The sequence below is a fragment of the Sinohyriopsis cumingii genome, chromosome 14, assembly GCF_028554795.1.
Source record: "Sinohyriopsis cumingii isolate HCF-2022 chromosome 14, ASM2855479v2, whole genome shotgun sequence".
In the NCBI taxonomy this organism is placed as follows: domain Eukaryota; kingdom Metazoa; phylum Mollusca; class Bivalvia; order Unionida; family Unionidae; genus Sinohyriopsis; species Sinohyriopsis cumingii.
This window is the reverse complement of record NC_142974.1, coordinates 12,276,073-12,299,271: the sequence shown is the minus strand read 5'-3', so window position 1 is coordinate 12,299,271 and position 23,199 is coordinate 12,276,073. Positions and strand designations below refer to the sequence as shown.

The 23,199-nt window shown below is 33.0% G+C and overlaps 1 protein-coding gene across 1 annotated transcript in view; it reads right to left on the bottom strand.

Moving 5' to 3' along the window:
- The window catches only part of LOC149783258 (RCC1-like G exchanging factor-like protein), a 38,294-nt gene that overhangs the window by 13,595 nt on the left and 1,500 nt on the right, over positions 1-23,199 (bottom strand). Inside the window, exons 2-7 of the mRNA XM_089931490.1 lie at positions 21,342-21,549; positions 18,726-18,826; positions 10,556-10,685; positions 7,172-7,300; positions 5,012-5,078; positions 359-410 (exon numbers count right to left, since the gene is read on the bottom strand). Of these exons, the coding sequence (XP_089787616.1) occupies positions 359-410; positions 5,012-5,078; positions 7,172-7,300; positions 10,556-10,685; positions 18,726-18,826; positions 21,342-21,549 (687 nt within the window). The remainder of the gene's footprint in view (positions 1-358; positions 411-5,011; positions 5,079-7,171; positions 7,301-10,555; positions 10,686-18,725; positions 18,827-21,341; positions 21,550-23,199) is intronic.

Genomic DNA, 23,199 nt, shown 5'->3' with positions numbered 1-23,199 from the left:
GCAGTTTTTACTGTAGTCTCTCATTATTTTTATTGAAAAAAAATCCATATCTATCTCCTATAAGTTCATTCTAGTTATCTATTTGTTATTTCTGGGCCTAATCTGTGGCAATCTCTGCCTTCATCAGACTGACAAGTCATTCCTGTCCAGAAGCACACTGAGATAACTGTAACTGAGTTCATGGTATTTGAGGCAATACCTACAATTATAACAATATCCCTTCCACTGCAGCACATTTTAAATCAGGATTAAACAATCAAAAAATATATTTTATGTCGATATTGTATATATATATATATATATATATATATATATATATATATATATATATATATATATATATATAGTAAGTACTAACCTTTGTAATGTTCTCAGGTAAACTGGGTATCATATAAACACTGGATTTCTTACTGAAATGTATTACATACATCCATAAAGTTAAAACATATATTCCAAAATCATAATTACAGAATAAACTATTATTATTATCATTTCTACTATCACTACTAAAGCTGCTTCTATTAATGCAAAATCTGATTTGAGAGACCACTGAGAGAATACATGTCTCAAAAGACCAGACAGATTCCACATGTAGGAAAACATTTTGTTATAAAATGTAATGACATTAATTGAAAGACCACAAGTCTTAAGGAAGCCAGCTCTCGAAACATTGGAGAATTTAATTTCTTGAAAATGCATATATTTTAGACACTTAAGAAGGGTCCAATCATTCAAAAACACTTTATAGGTGTGCATTTTCTTGAAATACTCTTAGGTGGGTATCTATCCACATGTACCCTATCACCAATAGTCCATATCTCCATGTACTCTATCACTAATAGTCCATATCTCCATGTACCTTGTCATTAACAGCCTATATCTCCATGTATCCTGTTATTAACAAGTCAATATCCTCATGTATTCTGTCATTTATAGTCCATATCTACATGTACCCTGTCACTAATAGTCCATATCCCTATGTACCCTGTCACTAATAGTCCATATCTCCATGTACCCTATCACTAATAGTCCTTATCTCCATGTACTTTGTCACTAACAACCTATATCCCCATGTATCCTGTTATTAACAAGTCAATATCCCCATGTATCCTGTCATTAATAGTCCATATCTCCATGTACCCTATCACTAATAGTCCATATCTCCATGTACCCTAACACTAATAGTCTATATCCCCATGTACCCTGTCACTAACAGCCCATATCCCCATGTATCCTGTTATTAACAAGTCCATATCCCTATGTATCCTGTCATTAATTGTCCATATCCCCACGTACCCTGTCACTAATGGTCCATATCACAATGTACCCAGTTACTAATAGTCCATATCCCATGTACACTGGCACTAATAGTCCCTAGACCCATGTACCCTGTCACTAATAGTCAATATCTCCATGTACCCAGTTACTAGTAGCCCATACCCCATGTACACTGTCACTAATAGTCCCTAGACCCATGTACCCTGTCAATAATGGTCAATATTACAATGTACCCAGTTACTACTAGTCCATACCCCATGTACACTGTCACTAATAGTCCCTAGACCCATGTAACCTGTCACTAATAGTCCATATCTCCATGTACCCAGTTACTAGTAGCCCATACCCCATGTACACTGTCACTATTAGTCCCTAGACCCATGTACCCTGTCACTAATGGTCCATATCATGATGTACCCAGTTACTAATAGTCCATACGCCATGTACACTGTCACTAATACTCCATAAAATAACCACTGAATGAGTACTTAAAAATAGTACATAAATGGTACATTAATATGCCAGCCATGCCATAAATGTAGCATTAAACTTCTTTTGATATAAAACTATCTTTAGTTGGTCAGATAATGTATGTTTTGATATAAAACTATCTTTTGTTGGTCAAATAATTGATATAAAGCCATGTTTAATTGTCAGATGATTGACCTTTTCAATCCAAGTTCAAAAGATGTCTTCCTTGTTCTAAATACAATTCATCCTCAAATTATGGTTAGTGGCATATGACTGTCATTTTGTGGAAACTGTTTCCACTCTTGGAGCCCCTATGATCTTGACCAAAACCAATAGGAGTATTAAGTTTCATCAAAGCACATGGTACAAAGCATTGGTAGTTTTGTAGAAATTGTTTTATCTTCATTTAGTCACTGTGACCCTAACCTTTGATCTTTTGACCTCAAAATGTGGCCAAAGTGGATGATCGATCTTAAAATAATATGCAGAAACCATTTCTCTTTTGCCCCATCAAATCAACCATGACAATTTGACCCCAAAATCAATAAATATCTTTCTTACCTCAACTGTAAGCCATTTACAAAGTTTGTCAAAGTATCTGGTATAAGTCAAATTATTGTGTGGAAACACTTTTCTTACTTTCAGTCCCTGTCACCTTGACTTTTAACATTTTGAGCCAAATGCAAGCAACACAACAAAATTTTGGTATTAGTAGAAAACTTAAGTTACTGTGAAAAACAAAATAGGAAATAGGTGGGTGGGTGGATGGACAACAAATAGAGAGATAGTTAAGTCATATGAATTTCCACCTAATGGTGAGTGTATAATTTATCAAATTTACACAGCCTAATCTTATCAACTAGTATGATCACGAGTGACATTTTTCAGAATGACACAATTATGCATATTACACTGGTTTTCTGCAGTAGAAAACATACGGATCATAAATTGCTAAATAAAATAGATGCATTACAGACTCTAAGGCCAGAAATACATGAAAAAAAGCCCATAAAAAAGATGTATTACAGACTTCAAGGTCAGTAACACATTATTAAATGATACGTGAAAAAAAGATGCATTACGGCTGTTCCACTAAAACATTCTTGTACCCAGGGAAGACAGTTTTAAAAAATATATATGCTAGGGTACTTTGATTCTCAGAGTTCATATTAAAATGATAAAAAAATCCTAAACTGCATCTATGGGTGAGTACCCCACTTTAAAAGTGCCTTCCCTGGGTCTCATCTATTTTTAATGGAACAGCCCTTACAGACTTTAACACCAGTACCACAAAGTGATACATAAACGATGCATTACAGACTTTAAGGACAGTATTACATTAAAATGATACACAAAATATGTATCACAGACTTTAAGGCCAGTAATACATTTAAATGATACACAAAAGATGCATCACAGACATTAAGGCCAGTAATACATTAAAATGATACACAAAAAATGTATCATAGAATTTAAGGCCAGTAATACATTAAAATGATACACAAAAGATGTATCACAGGCTTTAAGACCAGTAAAATATTAAAATGATACATAAAATGATGCTTTACACACTCCAAGGCAGTAACACATTATTAAAATGATATAAAAAATAGATGTATTATATACTCCAAGACCTATATATATAAAATGCTACTAAATTGATACACAAAATAGATGGATCAAACAATCCATGGCAAGTAACACATTATTAAAATGATGTTATATACATGGTTTACAGACTTCCAATCCATTAACACATTTATTGCTAAGCTTAAAACTAGACCACTCAAGACAACACAATTACTGATATATCAAATGTTGTCTCCCAGACACAATTCAAGATTATAGTCACACAAAAATTATTTGTTTCACATATAAGAGGTTATTAAAAAGCTATAATTATAGGTTACTGCATTTGTATGGGAAAATATGAACGAGATTTTTGGATGGAATACTGCACGACCTTGGGAGTGCAGTATATCCAACCAATAAAACGAGTTCATATTTTCCCATACAAATGCAGTAACCTTTTTATTATATGCTCATTTTTTTATTCTACCTAAGGCTTAATTATATAAACAAAATACACTACAAGAAACATAAATGAATGTATGCCACATTCCAAACTAAATACACAAGCGCATATTCATCATTACACAAAACAACATTATTACTGCGCCCATAACTGCACAGATAAATTTGAATTTAGTTGTGCGCTCGACATAACTTTCGAAAGAAAATGGTGTGTCTAGTTAAAATTGAAATTTGGAGTCATATTGTGAATGAATGTGCACTGCAACAACTTTTCCATTTGATCTGGAATGAACAGATTTTGGTATTTTTCTCGATTCTAGTTAATTTCGTAATTATGGACAGGATTTGTATGTGTCAATTCCACATGAAATACATGAGATTGAAGAAGCTAGGGAGAAGCATGTTGACATCTGCAAATGTGTTTCTGTTTCTGTCATTAAATAAACAGAAATCATAAGGTGGGGAAAAATATGAAGTCTTTCAATTGCAATTATCAAAAAGACGCTATGGAATTTAATGCTTATTTAATTTTGAGTGCAGTAAGGAGGATGTAATTGCATTTTTCATCGAAATTACAGTACATTTTGAAATGTGTAATCCAGATTGAGAACCTATGACATGGCTCATGTAATTTGGATTTGCAGAACTAAGAAAGTACATTTTGAGGAACTTCAGGATGGAAAACTAAGTATATTTTTTTTGCCATTCTTATCACCAGCTATAGAAGAGCGTATATGACTTGTCACTTGTATGTTATTTGTAAGGACCTTATCTTGCATCTGTTATATACTGTAGCTAGCCTAAATCCAAAACACTGTATCAACGCGGAATGTGCCAAAGCAGCTGCTATGTGGCAGTCCATGAAACATCAGTTTTAGTTCTTCAGAAACAAATTTAAACAACCACAACATAAAGTGCCTCTTTCATGAGTGTACATGATTTGTGTACAAATCAAAAGTGCTGGTTTCTGCATCCATCATTTGTTTACAATAGAAATTAGTTCCTTTATGCACGTGAATGTTATATGTGTATTATCGCGTGGGTTCAATATTGGGTAATACTGCACGATTCTGACAATGTAAAGTTAACGGGCAAAAAAATGAGCATATAATAATACTAAATATTGCACCATGCAAAATATGCAAAAATCTAATAGCAAAGATGAAATGGGTATGTAGTTGCTCTGAAACAAGGGAAACAACCCCTGATGACACAATATTTTACAGACCTGAATATTTCTCCCTCCACAATACCTCGTCCACATTGACCATATGCATTGTTTCCTAAGCTGAATACTGAAAAATATGAAAACTATTATAAAAATTATTATTATTATTTGATAACACCAAAAATTAGTCATTCTGTAATTATTTCCCCTTTTAAATAAATGAATTTCCATCAATGCAAAATTAAGTACTGGCAACTAACCTGAATACCATATTTACCATATATGTTGGGACACCATATTTGTTGGGACACCATAAATTAAGTACTGGCAACTAACCTGAATACTTCCCAAGAACTTGTACTTCCATTAGCTGGTCACACAACACAATATCATTTGAGAAAGAAAAATAACAGACTAGAAATCTCCAGATATTCTACCACATTAAAGGTTTGGAACACTTTGCCAAATCCAGTAAACCATGAAACAGAGTATTTAATACTTAAACGTAAAATTTCACCAATACATAATCATGTCTGACTATATTAGTATACTGGTAACAGGAAATTATCAATTATTCATACCAGAATAAGAAACAACTACACTGATTTAAATAATAATTTATTTTCAAATTTTCTTACTGACAGCCTGCACATATAAAGAAGATGACGAGACTGCCTACCATTATATTTTTGTTTGTAAGAAATGCATTGCTCAAACCAAGGATTCATCCCTGTTAGTACAAATTTATTGCTGTTTGGATCAGCTAAATTATCAATGACCTAAATACTCACATCTATGAAAAGTTTCCAATTTATATAAAAGATACTAAAGATTTCAATAATCGTCAAGACAAATTACCTACTTGCATGATCTCCCTCTGGTACCTACCATGGAGCCTTCTTATAAGTTCCCCCTTTTCTCTTCTTTAAATTAGTTGTTGCATATTTATTTTGTATAAACCTTCCTAGCACAATGAATTTTTAAATATTCATTTTTGTATTAATATACTGTTATTCCTTGCTACTTTTCATGTAATTATTTGTGTATTTGGAAGAGGGCTTTTGCTAAGTTGTCAGAACTTGCAGCCTGATCCCATGTGCCATAAATATGTTTAAACCAACACTTCCCAAATGTTTTATGTTGACAGGTACTGGAGAACGATTGAGTCATCTCAGAGAAAACTCTCACCTTAAATCGGCATCTGGAATGAAACCCATGACTAAATATTAAAAGTCATTCTGCTGACCACTCTCTAATCCTCAACCCATTTAACAATTCTCACAACTGTACTGGCATAGAAACAGTCTAATGTATGCAGCAGCAAATTAAACTCTACCAGTCTTTAACTTGTTATGGTCAGATAATAAATGACAGTAAACGTAATTTCCATTAAGCATAACTTACTCTAACAACATTATAAAACTGACATTCCTTCAACATGAAATGCACATGAGAAATCAATATTCTGTAAAACTTGAACAAAAAAAACATAGTCAATGGACCCATCATTTCTCTAAATCATAATTTGTCTGCTAAATGAAAACTAATATACTTGTAAATTGTAACAGATGGTAGTGCTCAAATAAAGGCATCCACTGATGTACTGGATTTTGACTTGTACAAATTTCGTTTTATGCGATTTATTTCAATTTTCTTTTAATTATTTTAGTGTAGACAAAATTGCAAATTTGTCTAAAACAATAAAAACTGCAGTATGGCAAAAACTAATGGTATATAAGTTAATTGAATTATGTATATTTCAATGAAAGATAAAGTCAATGAGAACAAAGATTTTGAGTTATGCAACCACTCTTTGAAATGCAATTATAGTATAAGTTGGGGGTGAGGCCTATGTCCATGATGGGTCTAAAGCCGTTTCAAGAAAAAACAGGTGTTCATTAAGTCGATTTTACCATTCTTGTCTGCTCTGTCATTTGTGAGTTTTTACAGTTTTAAGCCAAATTAGATGTACTCAAATCTTTTACCGCAATGCATATTTTTGTTTTACTATTATTTAAGCAATCAACATCAATCCTAAATATAGTGCTGATGCAATGCAGACACTAAAAGAATAACTCATCATTGGCTGTCCTGTATTATACATTATATAAGTGAGTCAAATGACATCCCCCATCTGCTCTCTACAAATGTTCTTCTGTAAGATGAAGAGATATAACTGATTACTGAGCATCCTGCAATACTGAGTGACTTAAAACCTACCTCCATGTTTGTCAGTCAGAATCAGAGTATGTGCTCTTCCACATGCTACCTGTTTCAACCTAAGGACAGATGGGTCATTCTGGGCAAGATCAATCACAGCTGGCTGAATGATGTATTCCAGTATTCTCCCTTGAGAGAAAAAAATAACTAGTTTTAAAAGGAAATGGGGCATAATTTTGTCCTGTTGTGACCTTAAATATGTCCAAATATAAAACTCATCTGACTGGTATCCAATGAAAATAGTTATTATCATGAATCAAAATATGGAATGACAGATCGATTGATAAACTTAGGCATAATTGAGTAAATCTTGATTTGTTATCTTTTTTGTAAAACCAAATGATATATTCTTGCCAGCAGCCTCACTGATTGTATCACACTAAAATACATTGTAAGGAAAGCTGTCTTGTCAAATAGAAGCATACTAAAATTTGAACCTACATCTATACAATCAATGCTGTATGAAGCTGACAGTCTTATTCAAGGTCAAGTCCTGTTGACCCCATCACTAGTTGCTATTAAATTTTCCAACAAATCAAAACCACAATTTTATACATTACTTCAATGTATACATCTAATATACTTTGTATTTCTTCCATAACATTTAATGAAATCAATTCATTGTTGTAAATTTGATAGCAATGTTATTTTGCAATACTCGCAATGTCAACAGGATATGAACTCCAATGTGACTGTTTCAGCTTCTTACTGTTTGGGCAAGAATTCAATTCTATCAGACATTTTCAATTGCTTTCCAATACTTATTTTTGCAAATTAGGCAGCATGTCTTATGAAATGCTTGTGAAAAGCCAGAACCTTTGGCTGCATATACCAATTTTTTGCACGGAAAGAGTAAAATTGAAAAGATGGTTGGAGAAACTTGTTTGGCATATTTATATAAAATAATATTTCTTTATATGCCCTACCTTAAAGTAACAAAAAGATAACATTGATTCACTAAAAGGAAACTGATGGAAGAATAGTGAAACTGTTATAATATTTGCATCATTATTCAAAATAAACAATCTGACATAATGATGGTTATCAGAAATGCTGAAATATTTACCAAATACATGTACCTAACATGAAAGACAGCTAACTTTCTGTCGGAGCAAAAAATTTGATTAAAGTATTAAATAGCTGAATCTCTCAATCAGTTAAAAACAATTATCCTGAAGGACTCTCAGTAACAATTAATAATAATTATACTGAAGTGTTCTGTGTAGCAATTAATAATAATTATACTGAAGTGTTCTGTGTAGCAATTACTAATAATTATACTGAAGTGTTCTGTGTAGCAATTAATAATGATTATTCTTAAGTGTCTTTGTAACAAGTAATAATGATTATTCTTAAGTGTTCACTGTAGCAATTACTAATAATTATACTTAAGTGTTCTGTGTAGCAATTACTAATAATTATACTAAAGTGTTCTCTCTAGCAACTGATAATGATTATTCTTAAGTGTCTTTGTAACAATTAATAATGATTATTCTTAAGTGTTCTCTCTAGCAATTGATAATGATTATACTGAATTGTTCTCTGTAGCAATTAATAATAATTATCATTAAGTGTGCTCTAAATACTAGAGATGAAACAAATAACGAATGATTCATATCAGAATTCTTTTTCTTTGCAAATATTTGAACAGAAAATCAGCATTCAAAAATTTGCTTGTTTACCACTTGAATAGCAAAACCTACAACCAGACCCAGCAGTCAACCATGCTGATTGTGAATCTTTACAGCACTGTTTGGGCACATTGCATAAAAGAATGAAGCAAAACGTCAATAACGCAATACAGAGTTATTTTTGAAGGGAACAATTTCAAACATATCAAATCATATGAAACTGAACAGCCACAATGGAATCATCTCATCAAAATGTTGATTAGTCACATTACTCACAATCTTGAAATCCTATTTTTTGTGATTCAGGTGCTCTTGTAAAGATGATGAGTGGTATGGCAAGTTGATGAAAAAGACATGCTACAGGAGTAAAATCAAGGTCAACACAGCTTTTATCTATCAATAAACTCAGCTTGTATTTATCAATTAACACGGCTGTATGTATCAATTAACACAGCCTGTATGTATCAATTAAAATCACATGCAAATCAAACTCCAGTACTGTCTGAATATTATTGAACTGCCTGAGTGCATAAACAGTCGTGAATTTTCATTCATTGCCACGTGCCATTGAAAATAGGTTTATGTGATATTTACTGTGAATACATCAATTCCTAGATAATGTTTTCAAGTCTGTGGACTTACTGAACAAGGTATCAAGAGTTACTGCCCTTCTTTATCAACAGTCTGTCCTCAGCAGCAAATGAAACATTTTGTTCATCATGTGTATTAAAATAAACGGAAGGAAAAAAATATTCAATGGATTATTAGTCTTAACAGAAAGAGAAAAAATATTCAATGGATTATTAGTCTTAATAGAAAGAGAAAAAATATTCAATGGATTATTAGTCCTAATAGAAAGAAAAAATATTCAATGGATTATTAGTCCTAATAGAAAGAAAAAATATTCAATGGATTATCAGTCTTAACAGAAAGAGAAAAATTATTCAATGGATTATTAGTCTTAACAGAAAGAGAAAAAATATTCAATGGATTATTAGTCCTAATAGAAAGAAAAAATATTCAATGGATTATTAGTCCTAATAGAAAGAAAACAAAATAAATGTTCCTTATTATGACACAATAAACTAAGAAACAAAAACAAGCAAAACCAACAAGCTTTGTAAAACTTATCAAAGAGGTTAGTGTTAGGACTGGTCAGCCTGGAACACACACACACACACTTTCCTTGCTTTTTGGTCCAATATGATAAGATGATACATGATTTTTTTTAAATCTGATTTTTGTATTTGTTATTTCTGGCTGAAAGTGTGTGTGTGTGTGTCTGTGTGTGTGTGTGTGTGTGTCTGTGTGTGTGATTTGCCTTTTAAACGTAGCCTTAACAATTTTTCAGTCATATCACTACAATATCTGCAGTGTGACAGTTTATAGTGATGTCTAGCACTGGGGCATCATGCCACAGACATGTAGCATGATGTCCCACCCAGTCACATTATCCTGACACCAGGCTGACCAGTCCTAACACTAACCTCTTAATGCTGAGCGCCAAGCAAGGCAGCTGTTAGTACAATGTTTGTAAGTCTTTGTTATGACTAGGCCAGGGATCAAACCCACGACCTCCCGCATCCGAGGCAGACGCTCTAACCACTAGGCCACTGAAGCGGTAAACAAGGAAAGAAGAAAATGCTGACTTTAAAATACATTGAAAAAATATGAAAATTTGCTATTAATTTCAGATCTGGAATTAAAGATATAGAATATTTAAATTAATAGGTCCAATTGGTCTTGCAATTACCTGAATTTTTGGGCTCTTCATGGAACCCAATCTGTGAGTCTGAGTTGATTCCACATCCCAAAAGTTTATGTCCAGTGTTAGACTTAACTGCAAAAACTGTGAAACCATATCCACATGCTATGTCAAGGACCTTTTAGAAAAAGACAAAATATACTGCCCTGTACAAATGTCATGCTAAGTGAATTCACATCAAGAAGGTCCAGACATGGAAACTAAGTTCTCCCTTGCCTTCTAATGTAATTAACAAACAAATAAACAAATCCAAAATATGAATCTACAGTAGAGTCATCTGACTGGATAAGTACAACTTTATACATACTTGATTATGAAGGTAGTTATTTTTAAATAATGTAATTATTTTTCATTTATACCATCGACATGGTAATGTAATGACTTTTTATTTATACCATCAACATGGTAATGTAATGACTTTGGATTTATACCATCGACATGGTAATGTAATGACTTTTGATTTATACCATCGACATAGTAATGTAATGACTTTGGATTCATACAATTAACATACAAAGTAATGACTTTTGATTTACACCATCAACATGGTAATGTAATGACTTTGGATTTATACCATCGACATGGTAATGTAATGACTTTGGATTTATACCATCAACATGGTAATGTAATGACTGGATTTATACCATCGACATGGTAATGTAATGACTTTGGATTTATACCATCAACATGGTAATATAATGACTTTGGATTTATACCACTGACATGGTAATGTAATGACTTTCGATTTATACCATCAACATGGTAATGTAATGACTTTCGATTTATACCATCAACATGGTAATGTAATGACTTTGGATTTATACCACTGACATGGTAATGTAATGACTTTGGATTTATACCATCAACATGGTAATATAATGACTTTGGATTTATACCATCGACATGGTAATGTAATGACTTTGGATTTATACCATCAACATGGTAATGTAATGACTTTGGATTTATACCATCGACATGGTAATGTAATGACTTTGGATTTATACCATCGACATGGTAACGTAATGACTTTGGATTCATACCATTAACATAGCAAAGTAATGACTTTGTATTTATACCTTTAACATGATAATGTAATGACTTTGGATTTACACCATCGACATGGTAATGTAATGACTTTGGATTTATACCATCGACATGGTAATGTAATGACTTTGGATTTATACCATCAACATGGTAATATAATGACTTTGGATTTATACCACTGACATGGTAATGTAATGACTTTGGATTTATACCATCGACATGGTAATATAATGACTTTGGATTTATACCATCGACATGGTAATGTAATGACTTTGGATTTATACCATCAACATGGTAATGTAATGACTCTGGATTTATACCATCGACATGGTAATGTAATGACTTTGGATTTATACCATCGACATGGTAATGTAATGACTTTGGATTTATACCATCAACATGGTAATGTAATGACTTTGGATTTATACCATCGACATGGTAATGTAATGACTTTGGATTTATACCATCGACATGGTAACGTAATGACTTTGGATTCATACCATTAACATAGCAAAGTAATGACTTTGTATTTATACCTTTAACATGATAATGTAATGACTTTGGATTTACACCATCGACATGGTAATGTAATGACTTTGGATTTATACCATTGACATGGTAATGTAATGACTTTGGATTTATACCATTGACATAGTAATGTAATGACTTTGGATTCATACAATTAACATACAAAGTAATGACTTTTGATTTACACCATTGATATGGTAATGTAATGACTTTGGATTTATACCATTAACATAGCAAAGTAATGACTTTGGATTTACACCATCGACATGGTAATGTAATGACTTTGGATTTATACCTTTAACATGGTAATGTAATGACTTTGGATTTATACCATCAACATGTAGTGTAATGACTATTGATTTATACCATCAATGTGGTAATGTAATGACTATTGATTTATACCACTGACATGGTAATGTAATGACTTTATACCATCGACACGGTAATGTAATGACTTTGGATTTATGCAATTAACATAGCAAAGTAATGACTTTTGATTTACACCATCAACATGGTAATGTAATGACTTTAGATTTATACTGTTGACATGGTATTGTAATGACTTTTGATTTATACTATATCACTAACCAGTTGATTTGGTATTTCATCTAAGGCTCTTCCAAAGAGAACTACAGAACAAAAGGCTTCTGAGTTCATGCTTATTGAGCTTTCTTCTTATATATATATATATATATATATATATATATATATATATATATATATATATGTATGTATGTATATATACACACACACATACATACATACATATCAGCAGTCACACTACCAGGTGAAATGGGCGACCAGGTCACACAAAAATGTAAACTTTGCCTTCTTCTGTTAGGAAAGTGAAATGAACTTCACCATGTCATTTTTTAGAGCAACATTGAATGCCTGTCCTTTTTTCAGATGCTCCCTTGCCTTGGCCAGGTTAGTTCTAGTGTTTTTATATATAGCTTAAGGCGAAATGTAGACTTCAGCCATAAAATAGTTGGTGTTGATATTAATTATGCCGACAAACAAACTCTTGCACATTCACAGGCATGTGTTTTCATAGCTGATTGACCATTAACCATTTCCCAAGTAAGTTATCAACTATTACTGCCTGATTTCCGCAAATAATCCTTTGAGGATAAAAACTCACAAACTTGTGTTTCAAAACTTAAACTTACATGAATAACAAAATGAGTTTTAGGAATTGAATGAGTAACATCAATATTTCATTATTTCCTTCATAAAAATCAGTTTGGAACTGTGAGTGAACTTTGTCATGGGAAAATAATGGGGTACATCACTGTTCTTGGAAGTACTTTTTTATTAGACTGGCTCATTTCATAAACCATTGGGCAAATATATTCAGGAAAATATACAATTCATAGAAAGCAGAGTCTAAATATTATGTTATTAAAATTTTAGCTCTAAAATGAAATTATGAAGGTCAGAAATATATAGAATAATATTATGTTGTGAAATTCTTAAGATGCTATAAGGTCAAAGTTGTATTCTGAGTTCACTCATGTTTGTGAAAATAAGCTTTAAAAAAACAACAGTAAAGCAAATAATATTTAACCAATGCCAAGTACAAATAACAGAACCTTGTATTTGCAATCCTATCAATGGACTGTTGTAACGAAGCTATACAGTGAGTGGTTACATTTTTTAAACGGGGCCCCGAGTGGCCGAGTGGTCTAAAGCGCTCTCCGTTACGGATCATTGCCATCTCACCTCTGTCTGCGTGGGTTCGAGTCTCCGATTCGGCCAATGTGGGTATGTGAGAAAGCTTGCCAGTAGCTTCTCGTGGGTCGGTGGTTCTTTCCGGGGATTTCCCGTGTTCTTCCTCCACCATTAATACTGGCCGCCATGTATAGCCTATCGTGTGCTGAAAAATGGCATTAAACCCTACAACAACAACAACAACAACAACATTTTTTAAAAAACCTTTCTAAATATAGATGCATTTGCATGTTGAGTGTGTCAATTCGTTTTTTTAAAAAAGGGTTAAATTCAATCATATATGACTTTAATTCATCAGTATGCTGTCAATGAACAGTTATGGAAAAAAATTTATCGGCAACAAAGAAATTAGGACAAACAATATGATCTGAATGATGTGCATTTTGCTTTCATGTACATGATACTCACTGGGGTTATTTCAACAAGTTTAGAAATCTTTTCAACTGCTATTTTATAGTAAACTTTCAGAAAGTAAACAGAAAAATTCTTGATTAAGAGTAGTTGATTAAGCAGTTGTGTGTTGTGATGTGATTTCGATTTTTAACGTAGCTTTAACAATTTTTCAGTCATATCGCTACGATGTCTGCAATGTGGCAGTTTATAGTGACATCTAGCACTGGGGCATAATGCTGCAGACATGTAGCATGATGTCCCACCCAGTCACATTATCCTGACACCAGACCGACCAGTCCTAACTCTTACCTCTTAATGCTGAGCGCCAAGTGAGGCAGCTGTTAGTACCATTTTTGTAAATCTTTGGTATGACTCGACCTGGGATCGAACCCACGACCTCCTGCATCCAAGGCAGATGCTCTAACCACTAGGCCACTGGAGTGGTTTGATTAAGTAGTTGTACTAACTTGCAAATAAAATATTGTAATCTAGTCACTCTGCTAAAATTCATTACAATGTATAGCTTTTAAACATGCACCAAATGTGTTTATAATATTAAATAGAACTCAGAATATTTTCTACTTGAAAATAAAGTATTGCTTAAAACCAATGTTAGATGCAAATATGCATACTGGGAAACAGAACGCATAATTCAAATAAGAGAATGAAAACAATACACACTCTGCTTGAAAGCAATCTATTAAATTTCATCAAGGCATATTGCACAGAACTTAGGTAATGCTATGGAAATTGTTTGCAGTCCCTTTGATTCTGACCATTGATTATTTGTCCCCAAACTGAATAAATGTCCTCCTTGTATCAAATTCTAGCCATCCACAAAATTAAGGTCAAATCAGGTGATAAAGAACTAAAGATATCATTAGGTATTCCAAGCACTTTTAGGATATCAGCAAATACAATTAAAAGCACTAAGCTGTTGTTACCATCCTTAAGACCTTATTATGAAAATAAAATGTTGAAAATATAATGTAAATCAGTCAAATACTTTTCAAGATATGACCTTTCAAAGTTTTTGAGGGACTTGGGAAATTTGCGATCCCCACTGAAAATGCAATTACCATCAACTTCGGAAGAGTAAAACACAATAATCTGAAGCATTACAACAGTGGCATTTACTGCAAAGCTAGGCAAGTTCTTTGTTATTGAAGAAATGCAAGCACTACAAAACAAAAAAATCCTTTTTATTAGGTTCACTCTAAAGCAGTAAAACTACAAAGGTTTGCCTTACTGGAAAAGTCAGAAATTGAGCTTTTCCATGACTTTGCATCCTTGCTATAATAAGACTATGGCATTTAAATGCAAATTAAAGTATGTTCTTGTGAGAAAACCTTCTGAAAACAAAGCTCAATATTTTCTGGGCAAATGGGTATATAAAAAAAATCCGTACCAGATCACAGAAATTGGAATTTTCAAAAGGTCACAAGATTTTTTTTATTTATTAACAGATTTTATTACCTCTTGTACCAAAATGCAGGGTATTATATGAAGAATTGACGCAACATACAAAGAGTGTGAACATTAGTGTGAAAGTAGGTTTTAAAGCAGAAGCAATGTCTGAAAATAAGCAAAAATGGTAAAAACAACAATTTTCAAAAGTGTACAACTTCATTAATTAGTAACTGATTTTGATAGTTTTTGCACCAAAATGGAGCATAGTACACCCTTAATGCACACATACTATAAAGCAGATATAATTATGATAAAGCAAAGGTTGATTACAAAGCATGAACCATTGACAAAGTATCAAAACTGTTCACTACGACTAATGTTTTGAAGATAACGTACACTTTAAAATAATCAGAAAAGTTTAACAAAGTTTTATTATGAGAACCTGATTTTGTTCGTCAATGTGTCCAATATTTTCAACTTTCCAAGTTTGGCCATCGCTTAAAACTATTTGAACATTAATGTTCCAATCACACGCAAAACACGACTTAACCTCGGCAATGTTATCAATTTGAAACGATCGGTTTTGGTTTTCATCTGGCATAAAAACTGTACAAGTGCCAGATCAGGTTGGTGTACTTCCAACACTTGTCCAATGTAATATTGGACAGCGTAATACACAGCTACCCATGTGAAGCAGCATGAGGATAGGATGTCTCAGGATAGAGTTTCTTAATCCACTCATAAGCCTGACATGTGTAAGGTTAGAAAAAGTTAGGTCAGATGCACCTGAACTGATGAATGCAACAAAGCAAAATAAAAATATTAAGAAGTAAAAGAATTTAAACTAATTCGTGTAGATTATTTGTTCAGCCCAAAACAGTTTTTTGCTTTAAAAAAGGTTCTGTTTTGTGGTTCAGCACTACTTGTTCTTTGACTTCCCAAACGAGGCCAAAATAATTCATTTCACTTGAAGTATTTAAAATGAATTAGGTACTTTTAGCTACATTTAATGATGCTGACCTGAAAATTTACTGAGTTGTTACAGACTGGAAAAATTAGAAATGCCATGTAGATATATAAAAATTGGAAATTGGGGACAGGCCTTGTAGTTTTAACATACTAAAATGACAGTCTATAGCTAGCTAGATTTACAATGCCTTTTCATTGTTAATAAACACTTATAATAAATTATGGACCTTGCTCAAAATTAAAAACCAAAACAAACAAAGTGAAAAGAAATAAAGAAGCTCATTTTCCTTTTGGTGAATCATGTTTACAAACAGAAAGGAAAAAGGTCACAATTTTATCATTATCTAATTCAATCTATTAATAATTACTTGCTCGGTCACATAAAAGAAGAAAACAAAAATTATGCCCAAAATTTTTACTTTAAATATGTAAAATATAACATGCCAAGCTTCATCCGAGGCCATTTATGCATGCGTATTTCATGTGTAATAATGACTTAGCCAAGAAAATTGGACTTGAAAGGTTTTCCTTGAACTGTAGAATAGGACCTGCAACTAATGACTTCAAGTACTCAAAATACAGATATAAAGACAAAAATAAATATAAAACATTAAAAAGCAAATCATTTTGCTTACAACCTAGCAATAAATAATCCATGGATGGAATATCAGAGGCCATAATATGTCTCGGATTTACATCGAGTCATGTGGCATAAGTGCTAGGCCAGCCATTGCATATGGCTTATTCCCCACATACTTTAAAAAGTGCGGTGATCTCACATGACATCACAGAAAATTCCACTGTTTACACAGAAATAAAGTATAATGAACACGCTTTAAAATGATATCAAATTTGAATTTTAAAATTGAGATTTATCCGAAAAATTTTCATTTTTTAAGTTTTCATCATGTAAAATTTGAAGCAAACACAAAACCAATTTACAAAATAAAAAGATATCAAAATGTAGGTCATTCTCTCTGCTTTACAATGGTGCTAAATATAGTAACATGGGAAATACCACACATAATCCAATGCCTTACAATAAACATGTATTTAAAATTTCTGTTTGCATGAAACTGCCACTGCACAAATTACGCCCTTTACATACCTCAAACAAACATGTTTTTAAGCATGAAAATAAAAGGAAAGCACAAAGATTTATGCACAAAATGATAGAAGAAAAGTAGTTATTGTGACAAATGCAAATATTTTTTGATTTTACGAATAGTGATGGAATACAATTTATTGTTCAAAATGTGCAAAACTTTTACTTGTGCCCTGCTGGCAGCCCACTGACCTGGTCAGCTAGGGCAGCTTGGAACACCTAATATCATGCAGAAACAAGTTTTCTTCTTAAAGTCACTGTGACCGTGAACTTTAAATTAAACAGATATCATTCTTCTCTCAAGTGTAAGCCATTTGAAAAGATTTGTCAAAGTAGATGGTATATGAGTTAATTTATTGACTGGAAAAAGGCTTCCTTCTCTCAGTCCCTGTGACCTTAACCTTTGACCTCTCAGCACAAAACTGGTAGGTTTCTTCCTTGCCCCAAATGCAACCTTCTTTCAAAGTTTGATAGTGGTAGCTGATGCAGAACCAATGTTATTCTTCATAAATAAAATCAGTACACTCCACTTATTTCCATCATCAAAACTTTAAAATCAAGGTTACTTGGGGGACTGATTGATGGATCAATGAATACTGAGATATGCTCATACATGGCAAAGTTATCAAAGCTTTCAATATGGCAGGTTCAACACAAAAATCAGCATCACAAAACATTAATGCTACTTTAACATGATTATAGACTGTATAATATAAATGATTTTCATTATATTACAAGTAACACAATAACACTGGGTTATCATTACATCTGTGATATTAAAACTTCAGGTTTTAATTTTGTATCTGAATGTACTATCAACAAATTTGAAATTTAAAGGCTTAATGTATTGTATGTGAAATGGATATGTAATGTTTCTTTCTTCAAAGCTAATTTTGTGGGTTTTAAAAAGACAGAAAAGGAATTGATAACATCTGCATCAAAATGTCAGCTTAATATTTTAAGAAGTTGATATCTAACCTTAAACTTGTGTACATCCATAAATCGAAGCCGTGCTGGCCTTTTCTGTGTCAGTATTTCATGTTGTCCATATCTCTTTGGTCTCAAGTAAGTCTTTATACCTGGTGAGAGAAACAAATAGATACAAAGCCCAATGTGGTATATTAAAGAGAGATACATGGCCCAGTATGGTATAACATGGATAGACACATGGCCCAGTATGGTATAACATGGATATATACATGGCCCAGTACGGTATAATACAGATAAATATATGGCCCAAAATATTATAACATGGATAAATAAATACCCCAGTATGGTGTAATACAGGCAGAAACTTGTTCCAGCATGTATTAATATGAACAGGTACATTGCCCAGTAGGGTTTAACACAGATACATGGCCCAATATGATATAACACAGATATATGGCCCAATAAGGTAAAACAAAGATACATGACCCAATATAACAAAGAAGATACATGACCCAATATGGCATAACAAAGATACAAGGCCCAATATGATATAACACAGATATATGGCCCAATATGATATAACACAGATATATGGCCCAATACGATATAACACAGATATATGGCCCAATAAGGTAAAACAAAGATGGTCTCTCCCTTTGTCATGTTGTGTGTTGATTTGCACTGCAGCTTCATCTGAGAATTCAAACATTATCTCTATAATATTGCTGTCAACCTTGATCATAATTTCACAGCGGTATGTACTGCAAAATGATCATAAACTCCTCAGTGCTGATTACTACAATGCCCCTTTAGCCATCAGTGGCAAATTTTACCATTTTCACCATTGTGCAACCTTCCTCCTCCATATGACTGGTTTTTTGTTGTTTTTTTAAAATAAGTAAAACACTGTTTATGTAGACATTTTTGAAATTACACACAACAGTTGAAAACTTAAAGTAATAAATGATTGCCATTATTTTATCAGTTGACAATTATTAAAAATATTGGGTGGTAAAAGGAGTTCCAGACTGGGTGTATGACACAGAAATTTTATGTACGTGATTCAGAAACACAGTCTGAACATCTACACTGAACACCAAAAGAGCCACATAACAATAAACTGGTATGCAATTAAAACACAGACACATCACCTAGTATAGAATAACACTGCCATGAAAGTGATCTCTTTTCACTTAGAAAAAATAATTTTCTGCAGTGCTATTTTATAAATGTGACAGACATTTTTGAAATGAAGAATTCTTCAAACATATACAAGAACAATGCCATTAAAAATGAGAATTGATAATTGAAATTTGTTATCAGATGTGTTATCTACTACCATAAATGGTACAAATCCATCTCTACCTACCATCTGAATTTTTACCTTGACCTTATAAGAGGTTACCCTTTAACTAGCACTATGTAGCCAGGAATGTGATGATGTACATACACACAGAGATATATATATATATATATACACACACACACACACACACACACAGAGACACACACACACACATAAGTAAGTACAAACAGGGAAATACTATATTTTGTAAAAACTTATGATAACATTACCTATCCAAAGTAGGACAGGAAAAAGTGATTTTTCTTAAGTGTTATAAAAGAACAGATACAATGGAAATTACACAGATAAAAGTAACCGTCCTGAATTTAATAGCAAAGTAAACAGGATACATTATGCCCTGTATATAATGGTTCTCTGTGTACATGTATACAACTGATATTTATCTACAGATACATATTTTCTTCTTTTGGTCAGTGACCTGGATATTGGACCTCTTGACCCTAAGATTAATAAGATTCTTCCTTAACCCAAGTGTAAGCCAGGTTAACTAATGCTGACCTTTAGTTAAGATATGAGGTTGAACTAAGCTTACTGTGCAGGAACCATTATTTTCCTGTCAGATTCACCATGGCCTTGACCTCCAGACGTAGGATCCAAACATTTACAGGAGTTTATCTTACCCTCATTGCAAAACACCCACCAAGTACAGTCAAGGAACATGTTCTAGAAAAGTTGCTGTGTCAAAACCAGTTTTTCTTTCAACTTCAAGAATCCAACTTCTGACCCCAAAATTAATAAGCCAATTCTTTACTTTAACTGCAAGCCCTCCAAAACCTTTGGTCCAGAACTAAAGGTATTATGCAAAAAATCAATATTTCACCTTTCAGTCAGTGACTTGACCTTTCAACAACTGACCCCAAAATCAATAAGCGATGAAAGTGCAAGTCATCCACAAACTCTAATGTAGTTATGTGGTCAAGAGCTTTCATTTTTGTGCAGAAAACATTTTCCATTTTTCAAACAAGCAGCCTAGACCATTGACCTTGACTACAAATCAATAGGATGCAAGTCAAGTCTGTGATATACAACTAGCATTATTGTGTGGAAATCATTCTTCTCTTTTCAGTCATAGTGAGTGTGCCCTTTGACATTTTGACCCCAAAATCAACTGGCTTCTTTCACCCAAAAGGTTTGGTAAAGGTCAATGGTATAAAACTAGTTACTGTGCAGAAATCAAAAAGAATAATGACAATTGGAAAGGCAAATGTACTGAGATAATGAAAAAAATGAATGAAAGATAGAAGTAAAGAAAGGCACATAAATATGATAGATAGATGAATAAAAGAAACTTAGTTTACCTAAAGCCCCAGTAGCTGCATTTCCCCAGACATAAATTCTGTCAGCTCCTTTTGCATCTTCCCCTGCATACTGAAAAATTTGGTTCTTCCGCTGCTCTTGTTTCCTGAGACGAATTGTAGCATAACTGGCATTTCTTAAAATCTGTACAATGCAACTCCAAGTCAGAGTCCCCCTGTCATGTTTTAGCTTCTTTAATATCTGTATTGACTGTAAAAAAAAAAAAAATGGTAATTTGTTATACATGCAGGAACTGAATTGCTATTAAAAGATTTTACAGCATTTCTACAAAAGTACAATCATCAGCGTCTATTCTAGAATGTGCAATTGTATAATTCATGCTAATTTCTATAAAAAAATGCAAAAAAAATCAATTAAATTCCTTAAAATGGCACATCATTTTTTGCAAGCCCTACATTTACTTTTTCACTAAACAATTCTAAATTAAAAATAACCCACCCACCTCATTTTCAAAATGGGCAAACTTCTCCCCTAAATTATATGTTCTTGAATAGACCCTGATATGTAATAGAATAGACCCTCATATGATAGAAAAGAACCTGATTTATGTGAAAAAAATGGCTCTAAATAATTCTATTCATGGGTGCCAGAAGAAAATAAATATGTTCAATATCAAACCCCTTACTGCTAAATTACGGTGCTGTATAGGGTGTTCCGATGTTGTCTAACATTGGAACAACAAGTCAAATTTTCATGAAAATCTCATACTCTTGGCAGCCCATATTGGCACTTTTCTACAAATTAAAGTTATAATGTTTTAGTCAGACTTTCCTTACAACTTTAAATACTTTGATGTCTTTTTCCTACAAAATTCAAATTCCCACACAAGCAAATGAACATGTTTCAAGTTCTGTTATCCTACATTTCAGTTGGCTGGAATGCTTAGGAGCCGGGAATACCAAAATCGGTTAAACAGATGATAAGAATCTTGAATGAAACAAAGCAATCCAAACACCTTTTTCAATATTAATACATTTTTCTTCATTCTGTTAAAGAAATATACTTCAACTTAACTTGATTTTGGTATTCCCAGCTTCCATCGCATTCTAGCTAACTGAAATGCAGGCCAACAAAACTTGAAAACAGGTCCATTTCTTCTGTGAGAATCTGAATTTATTAGAGAAAAGACTGCTGTTGCTGCTGTGGGATTTTAACGTCATTTTTCAGCACACAATAGGCTATGCATGGCGGCCACTATTAATGGTGGAGGAAGTACCCAGAAAAACCCCAGAAAGAACCACCAACCCACGAGAAGCTACTGGCAAGCTTTCTCACATATCCACATTGTCCAAATCCTAGACTCAAACCCATGCAGACAGAGGTGAGATGGCAGTGATCTGTAACGGAGGGCACTTTAGACCACTTGTGGCTCCTAGAGAAAAGACATCAGAGTAATTAAAGTCTGACTAAAACATTATGACTTTACTTTGTAGAAAAGTGTCATTATTGGCTTCCAGTTGTGTGAGATATTCCTGAAAATATAACTTTCATTACGATGTTATTTGACATCAAAATATGCTACACCGCATCGTTATTTAGGTAGTAACATCTACACAACCAAAATATTAATACCAGCATTGCAGTCTTACGTGTAGGACTAATACACCACCATGAACTATTTGGTTATAACAGAGAAAAAGAAAATATGTTCTATATACAACACAAAGACTTTCTCATTCACATCCTTTACCTCAAACAATAAATATCAGCAAAACCAACAATAAATTCACACAGTCAATACAAAACCTAGGTGTTACTCTCGAAAGTACTCTCATTGCACCAACATGTCATGAACATATGCAAGGCTGCATATCTTGAGCTGGGACACATCAACTCCAT